General features: G+C 44.9%; 1 protein-coding gene across 4 annotated transcripts in view; it reads right to left on the bottom strand.

Annotated features, from left to right (window-relative positions):
* The window catches only part of DIPK2B (divergent protein kinase domain 2B), a 52729-nt gene that overhangs the window by 11328 nt on the left and 15050 nt on the right, over window positions 1-26351 (bottom strand). Inside the window, exon 3 of one of the 4 annotated variants that reach the window (XM_012448177.2) lies at window positions 3428-5541. The exons of the other annotated variants lie outside the window; for them this stretch is intronic. Within the exon in view, the coding sequence (XP_012303600.1) occupies window positions 5491-5541 (51 nt within the window). The 3' untranslated portion in view covers window positions 3428-5490. Of the gene's footprint in view, window positions 1-3427; window positions 5542-26351 lie in introns of those variants that run through there. 4 annotated transcript variants of the gene reach the window in all.

The raw sequence follows: 26351 nt of genomic DNA, 5'->3' as shown, positions 1-26351 counted from the left end.
TGATCATTGGGGAGCAGGAGGTGGGGGTGGGGATGAGTAATTTCTTCTCTTCTCCAGGAGCCAGTTCTTAAATGAACGGATTTCTGGGAGAGATAGGACAGTAATTGGCCATAGTAACAACAGCAATAATACGTAATAATTATTGAGTGCTTACTACGCAACAGGAACTGCTCTAAGCCCTTCACAGGTGGTGTATTCTTTTATCTACCTCACAAGAACTTACTATTGCTCCATTTTTCGGATGGCAATACTGAGATTTAGAGAGATGAAGTCAGTTGCTCCAAGCCACATATACCTAGCATTGGAACCAAGACAGTATGGGTGAGAGGTAGGTGAGGATAGATAAAGGTAGATGAAGGTAGATAAAGGTAGATAAAGATAAGGAGCCAGGCAGGACCTGCACCCTTATCTTTACTGGGGATGAGAGGATCACATCACATAACCCTGCAGTTAGCACCAGGCTGTATTCAGATTGTATTTGTGGAAACAAAGGGAAGAAAACAGGCCCCGCCCTCCAGGGTGCCTCTCAGCTGGGAGAGACTGTCAGGCGCCAGCAGTTAAGATGTGGTGCAGGAAGAGTTAACGCTGAAATGAGCTATTGGAGCCAACAGGACAAGGGCCACATTACAACTTTCACGGGCCCTTGGGACCCTTGCTTTCGCAGGCTCCTTCCTCTGTGAAAAATATTAAAAATTATATTTTACAGCTGCACTGGTATAAAGACAAACATATTAAAATGATACATTCAAACATGTTCTTGGACTTGAAAGTTTGCTTTCTTCTTCTGATTTTAAAAGAAAGCAAAACGCTTTTGTGGGACCCTGATACAGTTTGGCTCTCTCCTGTGGAATTGTGATCCCCAGTGTTGGAGGAGGGGCCTGGCGGGAGGTGATTGGCACGGGGCTGGATTCCCCCTTGCTGTTCTCGTGATAAGGAGTGAGTTTTCATCCTTCCTCTTTGCCTTCTGCCATGATTGTGAGTTTCCTGAGGTCTCTCCAGCCATGCTTCCTGTACAGTCTGAAGAACTGTGAGCCAATTAAACCTCTTTTCTTTATAAATTATCCAGTCTCAGGTAGTTTTTTGTTGTTGTTGTTGTTGTTTTGAGACAGAGTTTCACTCTTGTTGCCCAGGCTGGAGTGTAATGGTGTGATCTCAGCTCACTGCAACCTCAAGCTTCCAGGTTCAAGCGTTTCTCTTGCCTCAGCTCCTCAAGTAGCTGGGATTACAGACATCCACCACCACACCTGGCTAATTTTGTATTTTTAGTAGAGACCGGGTTTCACCATGTTGGCCAGGCTGGTTTTGAACTCCTGACCTCAGGTGAACCACCGGTCTCGGCCTCCCAAAGTGCTGGGATTACAGGCGTGTACCATGGTGCCCAGCCTCAGGTAGTTCTTTACAGCAGTGTGAGAATAGACTAACACAGACCCTAAAAGACTTCTTGAAAGATAGTGAAGTCTAACCTGAAGCCTTAACTTGCAAAGAGGGTGGAAGAGGGAACAGTACAGGCAAACATCTTGAGAGGAGAGAGAATGTGCTAGAAACTACAGCTTGGTTAGGGCTTTTTGAAGCTACAGTATCACTAGTGAGAGTGAATGGAGAGGAACCCCAGAATGGAAGAAAAATGAAGTCATTTTAAGGAATTCTGATTTTATCTAGAAGGGATAGGGGACCACTGAAGGCTTTAAGCAGATACACATTTTATGCTCAGCTATATGTTTTAGGAAAGTGATTCTGGGTTGTTATGTGGACAATAGATTCAGAGGAGTGTGGCCAAGATTGCTAGTCACTGGCCCCTACATTTTAGCTAGGCATATGGCTACCCCAAATAAAGATTTCATTCCCAGCTTCCTTTGCAGCTAGGGGTGATAACGTGACTAGGTACCAGTCAATGAGTTATAAGCAAAAATTTCTGGGAAGAGTCCTTAAAGGGAGAGGATGTATCTTTCTTCACTCTTTTCTTTTCTTTCTTTCTAGAGGATGTATCTTTCTTCACTATTTTCTTTTTTCTTTCTTTCTGCCTGCCTTCCCTCCCTCCCTCCCTCCTTCCTTCCTTTCTTCTTTCCTTCTTTCCTTTCATTCGAGACGAAGTCTCACTTTGTTGCCCAGGCTGTAGTGCAGTGGTGCAATCTTGGCTCACTGCAAACTTCGCCTCCCGGGTTCAAGCAATTCTCTTGCCTCAGCCTCCTGAGTAGCTGAGATTATAGGCACATGCCACCACACCTGGTTAAGTTTTGTATTTTTAGTGGAGATGGGGTTTCACCATGTTGGTCAAGCAGGTCTCAAACTCCTGACCTCGTGATCTGCCCATCTCAGCCTCCCAAAGTACTGGGATTATAGGCGTGAGCCACTGCAACCAGCCTCTTCACTCTTTTCTTCCTGGCTGGAATGTGGAAGTGACGGGTGGTGCTCAGGCAGCCATTTTGGATCATGGCACACTAAGCGCTGTGTAGCAGCAGAATAAAGTAGCCTGGATCCCTGACAATCATGGAGCCACTGTATTGGCCTTGGACAACTATGTATCAGTTTCTTTTACGTTTTATAAAAAGTATATTTTGGCCAGGCATGGTTGCTCTTGCTTGTAATACTACTAGCACTTTAGGAGATTGAGGTACGCAGATCCCTTGAGTCCAGGAGTTCGAGACCAGCCTGGGTGACATAGCAAAAGTCCGCCTCTACAAAAAATACAAAACTAGCCAGACATGGTGGTGCATGCCTGTAGTCCCAGCTACTGAGGAGGCTGAGGCAGGAGAATCACTTGAGAACAGAAGGTAGAGGTTGCAGTGAGCTGTGATCGTGTCACTGTACTCCAGCCTGGGCAACAGAGTGAGACCCTGTTGCAAAGAATAAGTGTATTTTGATTTTGTTTAAGCCACTGTCACTTGGATTTGTTGTCACATGCAACTGAACCTAATCTAAAATATCACAGGAGGAAAGAGTGGAAGCAGGAAGGTCAGTTAGGAAGATGCAGTGGTTGAGGTGTGAGATGAGAGAATGTAAAGATTTGAAGATATTTGTTGGTACAGAATATACAAGTCTTGGTGATAAGCTGAATGGTTGGAGGCTGTTGGTGAGAAGAAAGGAGGTGTCAGAAATAGTACTCAATGTGAGGGTGGACAACAGGAATATTGTTTGCTGAGGTGACTTTAAAACATGTTTGCAAACTCTTTGCCACTCCTCCAATCAAGGGATAGTCTCATTTCCCTCCCCTGGAATATGGACTGGCTTTGGTGACTCACTTTTGGTGGATAGGATGGTGTAGGAGTGATGACGTAAAACTTTGAGCCTCGGTCTTAAAAGGTGATACAGCTTCTACTTGGTTCTCTGTGGATGCTTGCTTTTGTACGTAGCCATGCTGTAAGGAAGCCCAGGCCACACGGAGAGCCCTACGTGGAGAGAAAAACCAAGATCCCCACTTCACCCCAGCTGGGCTCCTGACTGATGGCCAGCCCCTAGCTTGCCAGCCATGTGATTGAACCATCTTGGAAGTGGAACCTCTATGCCCTATAGAACCACTCGAGCTGATGCCACGTGGAGCTTCATGAGCCTTTCCCACCAAGCCTTGCTCAAGTTGCATGTTCATGAGCAAAATAAATGATTATTGTTTTAAGCCACTATGTTTTGAAATGCTTTAATACACGACAATAAATAACTGATATATTTGCTGAGAAGGTTCCGAGCCACCTCTGGAACTATAGCAGGAACCGGCTTACGAGACCATCTGTACGACCCTCTCCCTTTCTGGTGGAGGCAGCTCCTACCCAAGCTCCCACTTACAGAGTGAGAGCTTTGTCTACTTCTATTTGGCATGTGCCAGCCGTGTGCAAACCCACAATTATATTGGCCAATGGCAAAACAGAATTGGGACACCAACCATTTCAAATAAAATAATGATTCATTTCAAACCAGATACACCCTTTTTGGGGATCACCAATTGCTCTGAAGTTTCTAAATCGCTTCTCCTATCTGCATACGTGGGCAGCAGGGCTAACTTACCACCTCCCGGTGAAAGATCAAAAGAACCATACCCTGGACCTCTGTTGCCCCTCTGCCTCTGGTGCCTGCTTTCCTCATTTTTGCATTTTCTGTCTGGTGCTATTCCTTGGAAAGCCAGCCAACCAATCAATGTTTCCATTGACTGGAATTTTGCTTGGCTATGTGGTTACTTGATAGGGGCCTTTGGTTCGGGGTGAAACTGACAGTGGCCGTCACAGTTCTCTACCACAGTCCCTAACAGTCTGTAAGACGGTCGATAAAATTTAGCAGGCATGTTGCTGTGATGGTTAATTTTATGTGTCAGCTTGGCTAGGCTGTATTCCCCAGTTATTCAATCAAGTGGTAATCTAGGTGTTGCCGTGAAGGCATTTCGTAGATGTGATTAACACCTACAATCAGTTTACTTTAAGTAAAAGAGATTATCTAGATAATCTGGGTGGGCCTGATGCAATCATTGAAAGCCCTTAAGAACAAAACAGATTTTTTTTTAAGGAACAAGGAATTCCATGTGCAAACTACAGCATTGGCTCCTGCCCAAAGGTTTCCAGATTGCTGGCCTACCATGTGGATTTTGGACTTGCCAATCCCTACAATCATGTAAATCCATTCTTTGAAGTAAATCTGGACATGTATACGTATCTCCTACTGATTATGTTTCTCTGGTAGAACCCTGCCTGATACACTAGCTAGGGGAAAAACACTTGTTCATTACAAAAACAGACAGCAACTAAGACCGAAATCTAGGTTTGCTTTCATCTTGGAACCTTTTAGTGAAATCTGAATACAGGAGAATTAATTTCCCCAAAGAGTCATTTGACCTGCCATTGGCTTTCATCCATACCCCGGAGTGTTTGCTCAAAAAACATCACCAGCAATCAGCAGTGTCCTCATTTAAAGGGTTCTTACCAGAATGGAAACATAAAAGGTAAATAGTCTTGACAGATGATTTCATGACTCTGATGGAGGTACTTAAAAAGTAAAAGAGGGATTCTTTTGTTTCCCTTTAGAAGCTAGAGATAAAAGAGTTCATTCATCACTAGGGAAAGAACAGGTTTTCCTTCAGACCAGGCCAAAACTTAGAAGTTATGTGGACCTTCGGTAATCTTGTTAGAATTGCCCTAGCCTTTATCAGGTTCTATCTCATGGGGAAGACCTGTCCAGACTGAGAATCTCGCCAGAAGCAGATCACAGGGGCATCACATCTGGATTGAGGTGGGCTGAGCGATGGCCCCACCTAGCGGACCACAGTGTGGTGGAAAGAGTCCGGGCTTTGGAGTTGCCATTAGAGAATACTGTGCAAAGGTAGCCTACTGCTGGTGGGCCTGTGTGTTGGTGAATTCTGGAGGGTGGCGTGGGAGCCGCGTGTGAAGGTTTGATGCAGAAGCCTCTTTAGTGATTACTATTTGAAAACGTGGTTGGCGTAACACAGTTGAAAGAAAACTAACTTTCTGGAGTTCTAAGTACTGGGCCCTATGCCAGGCTTTTTCACTGGTGTCATCTCAGCACACACAGGAACTTAAGTTCTCTCTGGCCCTGGTGACAGTCCTGGAAATTTCAAATGATTGATTGAAAAAAGGCTTCAAAAGATTTGTGGGAAATGTGACATTAATTTTCGCAGCCCAGGCTGGTAAATGCAAACGGTACACATCATTATCCAGTGATCTAGTAAAATACTCCCATTTTCCAGATGGGAATAAGGATCAGGAAGGAAGTGGCTTGTTAAAGATCGTGTTCCTGGCCAGGTGTGGTGGCTCATGCCTGTAATCCCAGCACTTTGAGAGGCAGAGGCAGGAGGATTGCTTGAGGCCAGGAGTTTGGGACCAGCCTGGGCAACATGGCAAGACCCTGTCCCTAAAAAAATTTAAAAGTTAACTAGATGTAGTGGCACACGCCTATAGTCCCAGCTACTTGGGAGACTGGAGCAGGAGGGTCACTTGAGCCCAGGAGTTCAAGACTCCTTACTGGTGTCCAAGCTTGCCTTCATACCCAGATTCCAGTAGGGTATTACATTGATTAAATGGGGGAAAGATGGGGGGAAAAAGTCAGTGATTTCAGAATAGGGCAGTGTGTCCCAAAGTTGGCTGACAATCCTGGCCTTCAGAATGCTATAAACATACAGATTCCTAGGTCCTCACCTAGAAATTCTGGAAAGGTAGGTCTGTTGGAGGCTTAGAATTCTGGATTTAGACAGATATCATGGGCCGTTCTTGTTACCAGCCAAGCCTGGGGAACAGAAGGGGAGCAAGGGAGATAAGAAACTGAGATGCAGGCCGGGCACGGTGGCTCACGCCTGTAATCCTACCACTCTGGGAGGCCGAGGGGGGCGAATCACCAGGTCAGGAGTTAGAGATCAGCCGGACCAACATGGCGAAACCCCATCTCTACAAAAAATATAAAAATTAGCTGGGCATGGTGGCAATGAACTGTAATCCCAGCTATTCAGGAGGCTGAGGGAGGAGAGTCACTTGAACCCGGGAGGCAAAAGTTTCAGTGAGCCAAGATCGCCCCATTGCACCCCAGCCTGGGCAGCAGAGTGAGACTCCATCTCAAAAAATAAATAAATAGAAACAAACAAACAAACAAACAAACACACTGAGATGTAATTCAGTATTTCTAGCTCAGGAGCTTTGGAAGAAGTCCCTGGGCAGACTTCTTTCTTTAGTTTAGACACAGATAAAAATGACTGTGCACTCTTGATGGTGGAGTAAAGACAGTTGGTCATGGCTTCCCCATCACTCCTCATATGGCTATCATCTTTCCCCAGAAGGGTTTGGCTGGTAAAAGCCCAAAGTTGCCCTTTAAAAAGGGATGTGGACACTGCAATGGGGTGCTCCAGAAAACCAGACAATCTTCAAAACCACCTGAATGACGCTCAGGAGGAAATCACAGCTGCTTGAAGGAAAGATGGGGTTGCTAGCCCCTCACATCACATCATGGAGCTCACTCCAAGGACGGATTGAGTGGAAAGAAGAATCAGGAGTGCTTGGTTGCAGCTGGAATGGCATTGACTGTCTAAGGGCTATGCACTGACTCCAACTGACCGCTAGCCCCATGCTGCAACTTGGGGTGACAAAAACCAAAGGGGAGCTGGCATCCTGGACACCTCCATTTTTAGACTTCCTATATTGGGTCAGTGAAGATACTGTCACACTACCCATTGTGTGACAATACATAGCTATTTACCATGCTAAATGAGTCCATTCTAGCATGGTAAAAAGAACCAGAGGCCGGGCACGGTGGCTCACGCCTGTAATCCCAGCACTGGGAGGCTGAGGCGTGCGGATTGCCTGAGGTCAGGAGTTCAAGACCAGCCTGACCAACATGGAGAAACACTGTCTCTACTAAAAAGGTAAAAATTAGCTGGGCATGGTGGTGGGTGCCTGTAATCCCATCTACTTGGGAGGCTGAGGCAGGAGAATCATTTGAACTTGGGAGGCGGAGGTTGCAGTGAGCTGAGATGGCGCCACTGCACTCCAGCCTGGAGACAGAGCGAGACTCTATCTCAACAACGAGAAAAAAAAAAAGAAAAAGAAAATTTGGAACATATACAGCCTGGAGTACTATTCAGCCATAAAAAGAATGAGGTTCTGTCATCTGCAACATCATGGGTGGAAAAAAGAACCAGAGACGCTGTTGGAATTCTCTACTGCTGCTCGTCCAGCTCCCTCTTTGGAACTTCAGCACAAACTCAGTTGACAAACCTCACAGAACATGCATGAAAAAGGCTTGGCCTGGTGAGAGGCACATCCTCTGCACTCAGTACCTAGTATGTATCATTGTCACCATCATAGTCATCAGCATCGACATTGTCACTGCCATGTGCCAGACATGCCTTCCATAAAGAGCCATGGCACTCTCCATGCCCTACGTCCCCTTAGAGCTGAAACTTCCCCTTCCATGGCCACTTGCTTAGGGCAGAAGGGCAAAGCCATCTGTGATGGACAGGGGTACCTGGTGTGAAAGGCTCTACCTAATGAGCTGTTGGTAAAGAGTTAAGCCAATGATTCTGATTCCCTTTTGGGATTTTGATCTGGGATCTATCTGAGAAAGAGAGGATGGGGCAGTGCCATGGAAAGAAGCCGAGATGCCTTGAGTGAGGGTGATTGGGGGCCCATGAAACAGTGACCGAAGCACCAGATGCATAGCTGCTGCATGTTAGGGCTGCCTCAGGTCTTAAAAGCTTCTGTGCCAAGTTCTGGGCCAAGGATGGCCTTACCACAAACACCTTTTCAAGAGAGTGGGCTCCTGGAGTCTTTGCGCTTGGTCTCCAGGAGAGCCAGGCAACTCACCAGCCCATAGAAATGGGGCTTTATTGAGGCACGAGGGAAGGGCAGTGGGTTAGGATTGGAAGTCCTGGGCCTACTGAGACTCAATTTCTGTCTCTGTAAGACGGAGGATGACAGTGGCTTTTCTCATACCTCATGGGAATGGCACAGAAGATAATGTGTGTGAACCTTGTTAAAGCATTCACCAGCCTGTGCCCTGGTATAGCCGTGTTATCCTCAAGCCCATCTTCCATCTTAATTGACAATTTCCAAAAGCAAATGTTTCTCAAAAGACAAAGATGCACCACTACTGAACATATCTGAATATTTGCTCCAATAGAAATAAGTGTGTGGAAAAAAAAAGAACATGAACTGCTCTTCGAAAGAAAATCTAAGACCAGAAGTGTGGCTTTTCCAAGATGAAAAGTCAGCTTGTCTCAGTAAGGTTGTCCTTGCCAGCTGGATTTGGAAGGCTGAGGGAAATCTTGGAACCAGTGAATTTTCACTTTGAGTGGACTTATTGTTCTCATGCTCACCCAGGGAGAAGAGAATGTGCTAATGTTAATAAACCTATGAATTTCCTTTCTGGTTACACACCTGAACACCTTTCGCATGATTTAGTTGTTAAATATGCATGTGAAACGAGACTTAGGTTAATCATGCATCATAAGTTAATAAATGCTTTATAATTAAAACAATGTTGATTCAATAACTGTCTTAGCTGTGGATAATTAAACCGAAAGTTACTGAAAGTTTCTTCATGCTGTATTGTATTCAAAATCATGAAAACTCTTTTTTGGTTTACGTTATTAAGAGAAACATCTTGGCTGGGTGTAGCGGCTCATGGCTGCATTCCCAGCACTTTGGGAGGCCAAGGTGGGGAGATTGCTGGAACCCAGGAGTTCCAGACCAGTGTAAGCAACATAGGGAGACCCTGTCACTACAAAAAAAAAAAGAAAAAGAAAAATTAGCTGGGCATGGTGGTGCCCGTAGTCCCAGCTACTTGGGAGGCTGAGGTGAGAGGATCGCTTGAGCCTGGGAGGTTGAGGCTGAGCTGAGCTGTGATCATGCCAGGTATGGCACTCCAGCCTGGCCAACAGAACAAGACTGTCTTAAAAAAAAAAGAAGAGAAACAGCTCACAATTCTTTTCCTGCTACAGTAGATGGATTTTTTTCTTGTACTAAAGTTCTTTCTGATTGTTTTTTCCACTGAAACCCAGACACAACAAAGATTTTTCGTGTGTTAACTTTGGATTCTACAAGTGTTTGGCCACCAGAGTTATTATTATTATTATTTTTTGAGATGGAGTTTCACTCTGTCACCCAGGCTGGAGTGCAGTGGCATGATCTCGGCTCACTGCAACCTCCGCCTCCTGGGTTCAAGGGATTCTCTTGCCTCAGCCTCCCACGGAGCTAGGATTACAGGTGTTGGCCACCATACCTGGCTAATTTTTTGTATTTTTAGTAGAGACAGGGTTTCACCACATTGGTCAGGCTGATCTCGAACTTCTGACCTCATGTGATCCACCCACCTTGGCCTCTCAATGTGCTGGGATTATAGGCGTGAGCCACCACGCCCGGGCCAGAATGATTATTTTTGAGAAACCACTTGGATGATTTAGAAAGTTGACGCCTTGTAACCCTCAGTCATGTTTATAGGTAAAGCTTACCTCTTAGCTCACTGTCCCAGGAATTAAAGGCGGAAGGAAAATCTATGAAGTAGCTAGCTCCAAAATCGCTTCAATTTTGCTTTGAAATCCATAAGATATGGCAGGTTTATGATAGGTCCCTTCCTCCTTTTAGGAAGTTCCTCTCTGTTACCATTGGCCTAGGCTGATCAATTTAGATTCCCTTAAACTCAGTCACTGAAGGAAGAAAGTCAGGTGCAAAGGGTAGAAGCAGAGACAGGAATGAGTCAAGAAGGGGGCATAGGATTTGGAGTTTCCCTTGGATCATCTCAGAGTGAATAACATATCCAGGAGGGTTGAATAGACGTTAAAACCCCATAAAACAGACTTGGTGGGGTGGGGTCAGGGATATGAAATATTTCTCCTTGCACCAGAAAACCTGTCTCATAGACCTATAGCTTCTATGTAAGACAGATCTCCTGGCCAGGCGCGGTGGCTCACGCCTGTGATCCCAGCACTTTGGGAGGCCGAGGCGGGCAGATCACCTGAGCTCAGGAGTTCGAGACCAGCCTGGCCAACATGGCGAAATCTCGTCTCTACTAAAAATATGAAAAATTAGCTGGGTGTGGTGGCGGGCGCCTGTAATCCCAGCTACTCAGGGAGGCAGAGGTTGCAGTGAGCCATCACGCCATTGCACTCCAGCCTGGGCTACAGAGCGGGACTCCATCTCAAAAAAAATGACAGGTCTTCTAACTCCAGGAGACATCCTTTCCTTGGGCAGAGTTTCTTTTTGTTTAGATTCTTGGTATTCTACAGAGGTTCTGGGTTGAGCCTTGATGGAATGTTCTCTCAGGAGCAGAAGGCTTGAGAGAAGCTCTGTTTCATTCCCTGGGGAGGGTTTCCAGGAGAGGAGACCCATATGTGGCTTCATCCACTCTCCTGTGTACCAGCACCTCCTGGCATGTCTTCTCCGTGTCTCACCTCTTCAGGCCAACTGCCTGCATCCCTTCATTCTGTCTTGTATTCCCATCGGCCTGCGGAGGGGTCTCTGCTGGATGGGTGGACAGCCTTCACCCCAAACTTCAAAGGTGAAAAAAGAGGTTCAACACCCCCTTTGGGAAGCAGTACAATGAAGTAGTTACCACCATGTCATTTAAAGTCAAGCTGCCTGCGTTCAAATCTCAGGTCTGTCACTTAACAATTGCATGACTGGAGTCGAGTTCTTTAATTTAGCTATGCCTCAGTTTCCTCATGGATAGCTGAAGGATAATAATTAAGGGGACCCACAGGACTCATGTTCTGAGCCAGGATATTTTTGAGAGTGAATGGGGGTGGTTTTAAGAATTAAATCAGGACAGTGGGCGTCCTGCGGGACTGTCTCAGGCAAATCTAAATAGCTGGTTATCCTAATAATTACGGTACCCGCCTAATGAGGGCACTGAGAGGGTTAAGGCTGTGAGGACAGTGTCTGGTACATGGGAAGGGCTCTAGAAGCATTTTCTATTATCATTTGTCCCAAACACAACACCCTTTTCTAATGTTTCCATTTCTGTAAGTGACCCCACCATTCTCCCAGTCTTCTGGGTTAGAATACCTGAAACTATTTTTGACTTCCTTATCTCATTGGCTGATCTCTCGGGTCTTTGGCTCCCCATATCAGTTTACAATGTCACCATTGTGACTTGTAACATATGCATTGTGTCACGTCCACTTGTGACCTTAGTCACCTCTCCCCCAGCTGGCCCAGGCTGGTTCCTTCCCTTCCTGAGCCCGTGTTCCCTCATCTCTCAGGTGGGGAAAATGGTATTTGCCACCAAGGACACCCCCATTGCCAAGCTCTGGCATGGTCTCTGGACATCACAGACACCTGTCACCTCCTTTCCGAATGCACGATAAACACGTCACTGTGCTTTACAGACTGTGGAGTGCTTTGTAAACACAAGGTACCGTTGTAAGTTTGAAAGGTCCATGGTAGGAAGGTTGCCCTTGGAGTGCAAAACAAACAACATTTGATGAAGGATAGTCTTGAAATGTGGGAAAAATATTTGAGAAACCCTAGTCAGGAAATCATTTCCGGCAGAAGGGTTGGGGAGTGAGTGTTATCAACTTCTCAACCATTTAAAAAGGCCAAATGGTCACAAAGCTCTAATCAGACTGGGCATTCAGACAGGAAAACCCAAGGGTCAGAAGTTGGCCTTGGGAGGCCAAGCATACTGGCTCACGCCTGTAATCCCAGCACTTCGGGAGGCTGAGGCGGGTGGATCACTTGAGGTCAGGAGTTCGAAACCAGCCTGGCCAACATGGTGAAACCTCATCTCTACTAAAAATAATACAAAAATTAGCTGGGTGTGGTGGTGGGTGCCTGTAATCCCAACTGCTTGGGAGGCTGAGGCAGGAGAATCACTTGAACCTGGAAGGCAGATGTTGCAGTGAGCCAAGTTCATACCACTGCACTCCAGCCTGGGCGACAGAGTGAGACTCTGTTTCAAAAAAAAACAAAAGAGAGAAGTTGGCCTTGGGATCAGGAAAGAGGATGCCCCAGCCCATGGCCTTCAGCACTGTGGCCCAGGGACAGGTGGCCAGGCCACTGGCAATCACCCACCAACTCCTGTCTTAGATCAGCACCCACCCACCAGCCTTCTGTCTACTCAGAAGCTTGTCTTCGTGTAGACAGAGGTGCGTTCCACTCTATGGAAGAGTGATGCTTTGTAAATACCATTTCAATCTCTGGCTCTGTGACTTGGTCAGTGTGAATTGGCTTCTTTTAGGGTGTGCTGGTAAGACCACCAAATGTGAGCTCCAAGAGAGCAGGGACTTGGTCTTACTCACCTCTGTGTCCCTAGCACCTTGTAGAAAGTTCATACTCAATACAGTGTTGTTAAACCAGAGGAGGAATTATTGAAACCCCAACTCTGGACTGTGGTGAATTTACCAGGGTAAATGCCAGCCTGAGACGCCCTTTGAGAGCCAACAGAAAGGGTGGCTTTTCTAGTGACACATCTATGTGTTACTGCATAGTACAACCTCTGACGTGACGACAATGAAAACCAATTGCTAACATTACTGCATGCTTCCCTGCTCTGGTTCAGGCGCGGCGCTCTGCCTTGCACTGCTGCCTTGGTTAGTTCTCACACTCCCATGAGGGCGGGCACTGTGCTCGCCTGCAATGAGTATTCTGTGTGCCTGGAAGTTGAGCAACACATCCAGGGCTTTGTGCATAGATGTGGAGCCAGGATGTGAACCCAGGTCTGCCTGAGTCCCAGCCCAGGCCATACTGTCTTCTGGGGCATTGAACCTGCAGCCTCCTTGTCGGGTCTTCTCTCTCTGGCACTGCCAGGTGGTCTGTGCGTCAAGCGCAGGAAGCGGATCTCATGTGCTCTCATCTTTCCAGGAACCCTGGGCATCATCTGGCCTATGGCAGATGTCACGGGTCTTGGATGTACCTTCCCTTTCCCTCTTTCTCTGTTAGTCTGTGTGAGTGTGGCCCTGCCCTACTTTTGCCGTGAAGCCTCCCTGACCCCACTCTGAATCCTTGACTGTCCCTGTGTACCACTTTTAGAACTATTTCTGAAAAGATCCATTGTCTTCGAGTCATTTTTCTTTCTTTTTTTTTGAGACACAGTCTCGCTCTGTCACCCAGGCTGGAGTGCAGTGGCGCACTCTCAGCTCATTGCAACCTCCGCCTCCTGGGTTCAAGCGATTCTCCTGCCTTAGCCTCCCAAGTAGCTGGGACTACAGGCACGTGCCACCACGCCTGGCTAATTTTTGTATTTTTAGTAGAGACAGGGTCTCACTATATTGGCCAGGCTGCTTTCGAACTCCTGACCTCACGATCCGCCTGCCTCAGCCTCCCAAAGTGCTGGGATTACAGGCGTGAGCCACCACCCCCATCCGTCATTTTTCTTTAGAAATATAAGTTGTCAGACCCTGTCCCAGACCTGCTGAATTAGAACCTCTAGGGCGTATATGCTAACAAGCCTTTCTGGGGATTCTGCTGCCTGCTCAAGTTTGAGAACCACTGTCCTATAGAATTTAGCTCCCCACCCCTAGCCCCCGCCCCACCATTACATCTACCCGCTGCTCTCTGATACTCTAATGTGGGGCTGTGACCCTTGCTCTACTTCTCACAATCACGCCTTATTCTCACTTCCACATCTTTGCCCTGCCTATGGAAAATCCGTCATTGACATTTTCCCTGTCCCATCCCTCCTCTCCACACCTCCTCCAGGCGGCTTTCCTGGTCCTTCCAACCCTCGTTTTCTTCCTTCTTCTGCATTCTATGCTACACAGGCCTTGTTCTACGCATGTCAGGTCTCTCCTTAGCTGTTCAGCGCCTGGACACAGGAACTTTGAATAATCATACCTTGGTAACTGCCTCAGCAACTAGTAGTGGGTGGGTACCTAAGAGGTCCTTAATAAGCAAATCCTGTCCACACACTGATTGTTGTGCTGCAATGCACTTACTCGGGGTGTGTGCCCCAACCCACAATTCCTGAGAGGCTGACTTAGGCAGCTGGTGGTCAGTCCAGGAACAGTAGCATGAGGTAATGTTGGAGGAGCAGGAAGCATGGTTAACACTGAGAGATCCAGTCTGCTAAGAGATAATGGAGCCAGACACCCAGAAAGGAACAGAGATGAGAAGCAAGGCACGTCTGCAGCCAGATAGGAACTTACAATTTCTTTCTCAACAGGAGGGCTGGATGGATGTACTTCTGGCACAATAAACCCCCTTTTCACTTTAATTTCTGAGGTTCTGATCTTTACAACGACTGATCCCTGATTAAGATACAAGCAAATGGTTGCTTTGGGAGACATGTTGTCATGGTTAAGTAGGTGACTGTCTTAGCTGAATACCACACAGCGGCATGCATGGTATCTATGCAGCAGTAGCGTTGGTCAACTCTACTTCCTTTGCCTACCTGTGCCCCTTGCTGTCAAACCTTTGGCAGCCACAGGCTCATTTGTTGGTGATTGTGGCGTCCTCTTCCACTGGGTGGCCCACACCTTGGATGACCCCTCTGGTGGAGGTGGTAGCTAACTTTCCCTTCCTATTCAAGACTCTTTCTTTCCTCTCACCTCCCACTTTGTCCACCATCTTCCTCCATTCCAGGGCCCCTGGAACCTTGCCACTGAAGCATTTGTGGATTGCTCAAAGATTCTCACTGTGGCAGATGAAATAATCATTCTGGCAGGCAATTCAGCTAATAGTTGGGGCAAGCAGGGCTGCTCATGCAGAGTAAAGCACATTATTTCATGGTCTGTCGTTTCGATTCAGGTGTGTTAAGCACGTCATAATTCTCCACTGGGCCATTTCTTTTTATATGGGCTGTTGGTTTTCTTTTTTCTTCTTCTTTCTTAAATCAAAAGACAGGAAACCAAGTGCTTCTGACAAGTCATTTGTGCATCCACGTTTGCAGAAATATCCATAGAAGCTCAGTGGCTTCTGCTGTGCAAGGGTCCTGTGGCCCAGGAGGCTTGGACAGAATTTTGATTGTCAGGAAAACCCTCACACCTGCCTGAGAGCTCCCCGCAGCCCTTCTGTCGAGATTGCATCACCTGTATGAGTGAGGGTTCAGTCAGAGGCAGAATCACCAGGAGATTGTTTTAGTTTTACAGGATTTGGACTTTATACAGTCGTGGGAACTGGCTAAGCAGTCTCTGCAGGGCCGCCGTTCTCCCATCTGATGTTGGAACTTGAAGCCCACTGGGCGGAGAGTTGGGAAGGAAAGATAGATGCAAAGTGTGGGAAGACCAAGGACAAGGTTGAACCCATAAGCACAAGCTGGAGCCAGTGAGGATTGACTGAAACAGCGTCAGTTCTTGTTGCCTTGACTTGATGGTGTGGCCGTCTGCAGAGGCCGGAGTTCTGTAGTGTGGAGCTAAACCTGGCTCAGGAGTCAGAGAAACTCAAGAAGGAGATGGGGAAATGTAGAGCAACGGCATCCCTGGCCGTGCTTTATACCAGCAAGGTGAGCCGCCAGGTAAGTGACAATGTGTGTGAGTTTCCAAAGGACGGCCATTTCACTTCCGCCCTCCCAGGCACCCGACAGAATCTTCTGCGGCCCATCCTAATTGAAAGCATGTAGGGAAGGGAATTCTGGGAAACGTAGTTCACCCTGGCCAAGTTGACACATGACAAAGCTGTCACATCACCTTTGGCTTTCTTTGCATATCCCGCGGTGACTTTCTCTTCAACTAGACTGAGCTATCTCACTGCAGCCTAACTTCCCTGAGTCTGTGTTTGGGGCATGAGGTTTATTGTCCTGAGGAAAGGCTGGTAGGCAGCTTCTGGGCCAGGGTTTCGTGTAAGGAGCTCTCCAGCAGATGGACATAGTGTAGACAGAGCTCATGGGAGCTGCTGATGCATTCTCTGGGTACCTGAGAGAAGCTCCTGGTGCACTGAACATCTTTTTTTTTTTTTGAGACAGGTTCTTATCATCCTGTCACGCAGGCTGGAGTGCAGCGGTGTGAACCTGGCTCACTGCAGCCTCAGTCTCCTGGGCTCAAGTGATGCTCTGCCTCAGCCTTCTCTAAGCAGCTGGGACTATAGGCATACACTACCACACCCAGCTACATTTTTGATTTTTTGTAGAGACAGAGTATTGCTATGTTGCCCAGGCTAGTCTTGAACTCCTGAGTTTAAGTGATCCTCCTGCCTTGGCCTCCCAAAGTGCTGGGATAACAGGTGTGAGCCACTGTGCCCGCCCTGAACTTCCTTTCTACCTCCCATCCCAATCCCTATTTCCCCCTCTTCACTGCCCCCATTCCGCTGCACCCTGGGTGGCTTGGTGAGGTACTGTCTACCAGGTTCTTTCTGTGGTGGAAGGAAGGATTCGGAGAGAAAGAAAAGCAGGCAACGTCCTAGAGGCTGGGTGTGAGAAAGTAGCCACAGAGGCACTACAGAGAGAGGCTGCAAAGTCCAGAAAGGCCTGAGCTCAGAAGGAAGTACTGACAGTTCCAACCCAGGTCTGTCACTAGACTCAGTGGTCCTTTGGGGCTGCATTGCAAGGAGATGCAAAAAGAATTTGGAGACTCACCCCTCAACCCAAATATACTGCTGCAACCATGCATGTGGGTTAGGAAACTTGCAACAGCTCCCGTCTGAGGGTGTTGGAAGTCACTTATTCAACAAAAGTTTATCAGTGCTCTACCTTGTATAAGGTGTTGGGCCTCATATAAAGTAGGAGCTACTGGGGTCACAAAGATAAGTAAGAGTAGGCCCCTACATCCAAGGAGCTGGTGCCCTCACGGGGCAGAGTGACATATATACCACAAAGTTCAGTACGGGGCAGAATATGACAAATGCTATAAGAGATGTAAACAAGGTCCCATGGGAATACAGAAGAGAAAGCAGTAGGGAAATCCAGGTAGGCTTCACAGAAGAGGTGATATGAGCATGGCCTTGAAGAATGAGTAGGATTTTGGCAGGTGGAGATCTAATATCAATGCATTTCAATGGAGGGATCAGACTTGAATGAAGGCAAGGAGCAAAGTTAAAGGCCATGTCTGGACAAACATGAGTTCATTCATCAGGGGAGAAGATTGGAAAAGTAGGTTGAGAGAAAACCATGGGGCTTTTGAATACCACATGTGGGAATTTTGATTTTATTCTATAGATAATGTGCATAATGTTGTAGGCAACTATGATTGTTCATGAAGATGCCATGGGAACCCCACCCCCAAAACTGTTTAGAGGGAGTTAAATTCAGTTTGGCAATATGTATTCAAAGATGTAAAAGCATTCATACCCATTGACCCAGTGGTTCCACTGCAGGGAAGCAGGGAAGCCACAAAGCACCGTATTTAAGGGTGTGACTTTTGCAGTCAGGAGACAGGCCTGTGTTCAAATCTCTCCAAATCTCTTCCAAAATTTACTAGCTGGGTGACCTTGGGCAAGGTGTATAAATCTCTCTAAGCCTCAGATTCCCCATCCGTTAAACGGGAACAAGAATATCTTAGAGGGTTTGAAGATTAACTGTGACAAATGTATGTGAAGCATGCCTGTTCCATAGAAAGTAGCAGGTGGGCCGGGCGCGGTGGCTCACGCCTGTAATCCCAGCATTTTGGGAGGCCAAGGCAAGCGGATCATGAAGTCAAGAGATCGAGACCATCCTGGTCAACATGGTGAAACCCCGTCTCTACTAAAAAATACAAAAATTAGCTGGGTGTGGTGGCGTGCGCCTATAGTTCCAGCTACTCAGGAGGCTGAGGCAGGAGAATTGCTTGAACCTGGGAGGTGGAGGTTGCAGTGAGGCGAGATCGCGCCACTGCACTCCAACCTGGCGCCTGGTGACAGAGCGAGACTCTGTCTCAAAAAGAAAAAAAAAAAAAGAAAGTAACAGGTATGTGGTAGTTTTTAAAAGGAAATTTGTCTCAAAGACCTAACATGAAATTCAAAGACTTTGCAAAATGATGTTCATCAAAGCATTATTTACAATAATAAAAATGTAAACGGTTAACAATAGTGAATAAAATTATGGTCCGTACATGTGAGGAAATGATGCTTGTGAACAGTTTTAATGATATGGAGGAAATTATGAGATATAATATTAAGCCATAGAGGAATATGCAATATTACCGATACAACTTCTTTCTTTCTATTTTTTTGACAGAGTCTCACTCTGGTCTGTCCCCCAGGCTGGAGTGCAGTGGCATGATCTCGGCTCACTGCAACCTCCACCTCCCGGGTTCAAGTGATTCTCCTGCCTCAGCCTCCTGAGTAGCTGGGATTACAGGTGCATCCACGCCCAGCTAATTTTTGTATTGTTAGTAGAGACGGGGTTTCATCATGTTGGTCAGGCCTCGTGATCTGCCTGCCATGGCCTCCCAAAGTGCTGGGATTACAGCTGTGAGCCACCATGCCCAGCCTTATATACAACTTATTTTTAACCATGTTAAATATGACTAGAAAAAAGACTAGGAGAATATACACCACTGTGTTAACAGTGGTTCCCTCTGTGGCAACCCAGTGCTGAGTGAAATGGGATTTTCCCCCCTATTTTTTTGTGTTTAAATATATATACACACACACACATATATACATGTATATATATATACACACACACATACATGTATATATATACACACACACATACATGTATATATATACACACACATATATGTATATATACTTTATACATTTTTACAATGAGTATATATCACTTTATTAATAACAAATAAAAGTAAAAATTGAAGCAAAGAAAGTTTTTGAACAGGAAAGGGAAAGATCCATTTTTTAGGAGGGTACCAGGTGGCCAGGTTAAGTATGTATTTTGAGAAAGGAAAGGTGAGACAAGGAGATGGGTCACATTGCTCTCTGGAGCAGGCCTGAAGTGCTGCTTTTCCACCTCACAGTGAGTGGGGTGATTCTGAGGGTGCTGCGGGGGAGGAGCACTTTGTTGGAAGAGTTCTCTATGCATAGCCAGGAGGTCTATGCAGAGGGAAGGAGGTCTGTCACGGGGATCTCTTGCGGGAAAATATGCTTAGACAATCTGATGGCCCCTGAGCTATGAGAGATTGAAGTGTTAAGGTAAAACAGACAACAAAAAGCGGGGGGAGGGGCATACATTTTTCACCACTGGGCCACAGACAGGACGTCAGAATGGATCCAAGAAGAATGACCGTCAAGAATGAGGTGAGCCTCATGAGTTTCCACAGGTTACTGCAGCCCTCCTGGCCATGTAGAGTTCTTTAGATCCAGAACCCTGAGGGAAGGACTATAGTTTTAGGATGAAAAGGAAGCATCAATCTCAAGATGCTGTAAGGTAGTTATATTTGTTGGTTAATTAAAGAGTCATTTATATTCTAGAGTCCCTTCCCCCACCCAGGCATATATAGTGTCCACTGTCTTGTCCGTAGAATTGGAAAGTGCCACAGATAAATGATGACCTGCTGAATCTAAAAACATGACGGTGTGCCAAAAGTCTCCACCATAGTTAGCACATGTTGGGGCTGTAGATGCAGGGTCAGCCTTCCCAGAATGTTATTGGCGGGGAGACAGTTTTGATCCTAGAGATACAATGATGGAAGGGAAATTGGGATTTGCCCCTTGCCTTTCCTTTTGGTGTCTTACCTTGTCTTTGAAGCACAATCCTCAGAAGCACTTGGGCCAGCTTACTAGGCAACCCTCTGGAGAAATCACCCTTTGTCCCCCTGAGCAAGAGGCTCCCCATTAACCTTGTCTCCTGCCCTTGATCAAAATACCTTAATTGTCTCTTCTCCAAGATAACTATGGAGAGATCAATCTCTGAAGAATGCTAATGGATCACTGTGCCACCATCCGTCCTTGCTCAAATTGGGTAGACATTTCTGGAATCGAGTCATATTCCAAGGAATATGAACTGCGGGACTGGTATGGTTTAGATAGCTGTCTCTCCAAATCTCATGTGGAAATGTGATCCCTGCCAGGTGCTGTGGTTCATGCCTGTAATCCCGGTATTTTGCGAGGCCCAGGTGAGAGGATTGCTTGAGCTCAGGAGTTCGAGATGAGCCTGGGCAACATGGTAAGACCCAGTCTCTACAAAAAATACAAATATTAGCCAGGCATGGTGGTGCACACCTGTAGTCCCAGCTACTTGGGAGGCTGAGGTGGGAGGATGGCTTGAGCCTAGGAGGTTGAGGCTTCAGTGAACCATGATTGTGCCACTGCACTTCATCCTGGGTGACAGAGCAAGACTCTGTCTCAAAAAAAAAAAAGAAAGAAAGAAAAAAGAAAAAAAAAGAAATGTGATTCCCCCTGTTGGAGGTGGGGCCTAGTGGGAGGGGTTTGGCCCATGGAGGTGGATCCCTCATTAATAGATTAATGCTCTCCCTCAGTGGTGAGTGAGTTCTCACTCTATTAGTTCCAATGAGAGCTGGTTATTTAAAAGAGCCTGGCACCTCCTCCCTCCCTCTCTCTTGCTCCCTCTCTTGCCATGTGATCCCTGCTACTGCTTCCCCTTCCACCATGACTGGAAGCTTCCTGAGGCCCCACTAGAAGCAGATGCTGGCACCATGCCTCTTGTACAGCCTGCAGAACTGTAAACCAAAATAAACCTCTTTTCTTTATAAATTACCCAGCCTCAGGTAATCCTTTGTAGCAATGCAAGACGGACTAATACAGGGGTTTTCTGCTTGTTAATGCCTAAGATAAGTCAGTAAAAACTTCTCACTTGGGGAAAGACAAAAATTTCAGGGACTCTAAAATCAGAAGGTCTCCAGTGAAACTGTTGAGTTGGCTCTATCATGGTACTAAGATTTATTTGGAAATGCTAGAATCCCAATGCAATATTGAAGAAAGGTAAATCTGAGAGCCTTACACTACAGGATATCAAGGTTTACTATATGTCTACAGTAATTAATACACTTTCATATTGGCACAAAGCTAGATAATACACCAATGGAATACAACAGAGTTTCCAGAAACAGATTCACTCATATATAGTCATCTGATTTCTCACAAACACTCTATTGAAATTCACTGAGGAAAGAATGGTTTTTCTAAGATATGATGCTTGGTCAATTGGATATTCGTATGGGGAAAAAACCCTTAACCCCTACTGTACATCATTCATAAAAAATAATTTGGGATGTATTATAGACCTCTATAGGAGAGATAAAATGTTAAAGCTTCTAGAAGTAAACAAGAGAATATCTTCATAACCAGGGGATAAACAGGCACTCAAAGTGCTAACCATAAAATAAAATGTTAAAAAACTGGACTTCATTAAAATTAAGAATTCCAATTCATCAAAAGAAACAATTATGGCAGCCCAGACTACACAGTGAGACCCTGTCTCTACAAAAAATAAAATTGGCTGAGTATAGTGGTGTATACCTGCAGTCCCAGCTACTTGGGAGGCCGAGGCAGGAGGATCACTTGACCCCAGGAGTTTGAGGTTATAGTGAGCTATGATCATGCCACTGCACTCCAGCCTGATGACAGAGACACCTTGTCTCAAAAAAAAAAAAAATACCATTAAGAGGGTGAAAAGGCAAGCCATAACTGGATGAAGATATTTGCGACACATAGCTGACAAAGCGCTTCTATCCAGTATATAAATATAACTTGTACTGATTAATAAGAAAGACAATCCAATAAAAATGAACAAATGAAACCCAGTACTTTATCAAAGATGAGATCAAAGAAGCCAGTACATATGTGAAAAAGGATTCTACATCATTAGTTATCAGAAAAATGCAAATTCAAACCATACGATGATATACTGCCAGACTCCCACCAAAATAACTAAAATTAAAAACTAACAATAAAAGTGTCTATGAAGATAGGGAACATTGGAACACTTTCTCCCATTGCTAATAGGAGGAAATCAACACAACTACTTTGGAAAACTACTTAGCAGTATCAACTAAATCTGTCCATATGTACATGTTATGACCCAACAATTCTACTTCTGTGTGCTTATGTTCACAAATAGATATGTACAATAATGTTTGTAGCAACTTTAATTCACAATAGTGCAAACTAAATACAGCCCAAAATGTTCAACAGTAGAATGTAAACAGTGTGAAACCATCACATGGTGGAATATTATACTGCAATGAAAAAGAAAATCACCCACTGATTCACGCAACAACGTAAATAGCACGATGTGTTGTGTACATATCGTGTGATTCCATTTAAATAAAGTTCAAAAACAGATAAAACGAATCCATGGTGATTTAGGTTAAAATAGCGGCTACCTTTGGGAAGGGGCAGGGTAGGTTGTCCTGCGACTGAGTGGTTTCAGTGTGAAAATCAGGATAGTCCCAAGCAAACCAGGATGGCTGGTCACCCTAGGATGTGGTCTTTTTTGGGAAGGCACATGAAGGAGCCTTCTGAGGGGCCAGAAATGTTCAGTATCTCAATATGGGTGGTGGTCACGAGTGAATACACGAGTGAAAATTTATCCAGCTATGCATTTAAGATTTATGTGTTTATGTTTGCAGTTTATACTTTAATGGAAAATCTTTAAAAATAGCTGTATGTTACAAAGCACAGAGCATGAAGAAAGCCAAGACGATAGGGCCATTAGGAGAATTTTGGTGGATAACAAAATGAAGGCCCGATTTTCATTTCTAACGTTTGCTTGTTTTCTTTTTCGGGTGTTGGGGCTTTGATGTGAGAAAGGTGAAGCAAAATGTGGTAAACAGGAATGAAAAGCCAGGATGAATAAAGGAAGCCTTCATTGTTCCGAGTGAGTTTCCCAGCCTGGGAGATTCACAGAGACCTGGCACATGATATTGCTGAACCATGGGCAATGAATGCAAAGAATAGAAAAGGCAGGAAAATCCATTTCGATGTTTAAAAAAAGCAAGAGGCTAGATTTCACTAATTAGTGATTAGTGGGCTGATCCCAGATCACAGGAAGTATTCAAAAACAGGTTATTAATAGGATAATTTGTGAGCCTCCAGAAGGGGAAATGATGATCTTAAGGAGTCACTGAGGATTCTTTTAATCAAATCATTTCAGACTAACAACTTTTTTTTTCTTTGACCTGGTTACTTGATTTTTAATCAGAGAAATGCAATAGACTTAGAATATATGAACCTTAGTGAGGCATTCAACAGTGATTCTCATAAGAACCCTATAAAAGAAAAGGGGAAACAAGATTTTGGCTGCATAGAAAAATTAAGATGATTAGTAATTGGTTAGAACTGAGTTTACCTAACAACTAACAGATGAACCCCTATAGAGAAAGAAAGCTTTTTATTTGGCCCTGTTCTGTTTAACTTTTTTTTTTTTTTTTTTTTTTTAAGACAGAGTTTCACTTTTGTTGCCCAGGCTGGAGTGCAATGGCACGATCTCGGCTCACTGCAACCTCCACCTCCTGGGTTCAAGCGATTCTCCCGCCTCAGCCTCCCGAGTAGCGGGGATTACAGGTGCCCACCACCACTCCCGACTAATTTTTGTATTTTTAGTAGAGACAGGTTTTTCCATGTTGGCCAGGCTTGTCTCAAACTCCTGACCTCAGCTGATCCACCTGCCTCGGCCTCCCAAAGTGCTGAGATTACAGACATGAGCCACCACGCCCGGCCCTGTTCACATTTTTATTGAGGACATAGATTAAAAATCGTGTTCATCAAAACTGAGAACAATATGTACTGTACTTGGGGTGACAGTAGGTATGGTAAGTATCAGAATCAAGCTGACAGGCTAGAATAATGGATTTAATATAAGAAGATCATATATAACAGGATAAACAAAAGGTCCTGTCCTTGTAAATGAAAATCTAGCTACAGAAGGGGTTTTAGTTGACATAACATTTAAGAAGCTTCAATATGAGGGGAATGCCAAGATGGGAAAGAGAATTGGGGATGTTTACAAAGGGGAAGCCAGGATTTAGGAGCTGCTTGTATGGGAGGGCATATGTCATGTATAATCTGTCTGACTCCAAGGCATAGAAAGAATTTACACAAGCGAGAGCTACACGAAGACAGATTTGAGATGAATTTTCCAAGTGTCTGTTCTGTCAAAGAAGGCATAAGCTGTTTCTGAAGGTAGTGAGTTTCCTGTCACTGTCTGATAGGATAGATGACCCTTTGCCTTACAGAAAGGATGCAAAAATGTTAGAGTTCAAATTGCTGAGCTTTCAAATTTATTTCAACCCCAAGAATCTGTGACATACATGTAATTCAGTAAGTAGAAATAGATTTTGATCTTTAACAAATTGATATATTGCTCTGTGGTTTGCTCTCATATATAAACTAGGAATAAATATATACTTATTCCCTGCTTAACCAACACAAAAGGTTTACAAATCATGCCTTCTATAGACCTCTTGATAATCCTGAGAAGAGCTGACACAATTATAAAAATTATTACTGCCATAAGTGCCCTTGAATTAGGAACAAATTAATATGCATTTTTAATATCTTTTTGTATTATTTCTCCACACTAATGACTAAACTTGTGTCGACAGCAGCCTAACAGAATCCTGGGTTGATTTTCAATTTTCCTCTGAGCAGTGATTTGGCAAAGGCTAAATCATAGATTGGGGAAATAAAGAGTTTTAATCATTGTTATTATCCTGATATTATTACAATTTCAATTATTTGCTCTGTGGCTTAAAAGGTAATATTTTTACATTTCTAGTTTGGCAAGTTTTTTTCCTTTTTTATTGTTAATGTCTGATGTTATTCTCTTTTGATTAGATAAAATGATATTTAACGTTTCTACTTTAAAAAATGTATTGAGGGGTTTTGTGGCTTAATAAACAGAACACAATCACGATATCACAAGCAATTTATATAGTGATTATGTGCTGTTTATTAGGCCGCCAATACTGTGTTAGAACACAATCGCTGTATCAATTGATTGATGTCTTCCAAGTGACTTTCTTTTTTTCTTTTTTAAAGATGGGGTTTCACCACGATGGCCAGGCTGGTCTTGAACTCCTGACCTCAGGTGATCCACCCACCTCGGCCTCCCAAAGTGCTAGGATTACAGGCGTGAACCACCGCGCCCGGCCCAAGTGACTTTCTTTATAGATATATATTATATATTATATAGTTTAACCTTTGCTTACTTCACAGCATGTGGACATGCACAGAGGAACAGCCAATCCAGAGGTCTCTGGGCCAAATCACACTTAATGGCTAAAGCGTTTGTTTCTGAGTACATCAGAATAGGGATAATGAGATATCAAAGGAATTGTGTAGAACAAAGGATGCCTTGATTTTTTGAAAAATGGGCTTGATTGGTAACATCTAAGTTTAGGGAAAGCCTAAAGCCCTGTAAAGGCAAAGCCTGCTTTGTATGATCTGTTCTGATGATTGTTCACGCTTCGGTTATGTTTCGGCTGGGGGCTGCCTGTATTCTGTATTTGAGCATCATCTGGAAGGAGCCACTGGTGACTTGTGTCATGTCTATCTTTCCCCTAGTCTTCTCTTGCCTCCTTTTTCTTTCTCAACTTGTCTGTGTCAGGACTGGGGAAGCTTTTCACTGTCTCATTTTCATTTATGAGATCCAACAAGAATAATTTAAAGGTCATTTGAGTGGGCACACTGGGTGATTGTTAGTCTCTTTTCTATGAGTCTACGACATAATGGAAGTTTGGAAATGAGTAGGTTAGTCTCTGACCCATTCCAAACAACCTCTTTGCCACAAATGTTGAGATGGCAAAGTCTTAATGGTTGTAATCTTAAATAAGTTAGATGATTCAAAATCTTAGTTCTTTCAGCTCTGAACATTTCGAATTCCATGACTAGAAGGAGAAAATGGGCTGAGAGGGGACTTGTATCTTTTCCATAATCTCTCTCCAGTTGGTTCCCAAAACTCCCATGGGCGACAAACACAGCTTTCTGAATACCTCCCAAGGGACACAGGAACGGGGTCTCATGATTTCACAGTGATGATGTACCTCTGAAGGGCCTCTGTTTCTCCAAGACCATTCAGCCAGAGGATGTGCCCTGATGTCCGGGGAATATTGCCCTGTGCGGTACTGGGGAGGCATTCTTAGTTGCTTAAATTTCCTTTGCCAC

Source organism: Aotus nancymaae, unplaced genomic scaffold, assembly GCF_030222135.1.
Source record: "Aotus nancymaae isolate 86718 unplaced genomic scaffold, 86718_ANA_hifiasm-v0.15.2.pri h1tg000058l, whole genome shotgun sequence".
In the NCBI taxonomy this organism is placed as follows: domain Eukaryota; kingdom Metazoa; phylum Chordata; class Mammalia; order Primates; family Aotidae; genus Aotus; species Aotus nancymaae.
The sequence above is the reverse complement of the archived record's forward strand: the minus strand, read 5'-3'. Positions and strand labels throughout refer to the sequence as shown.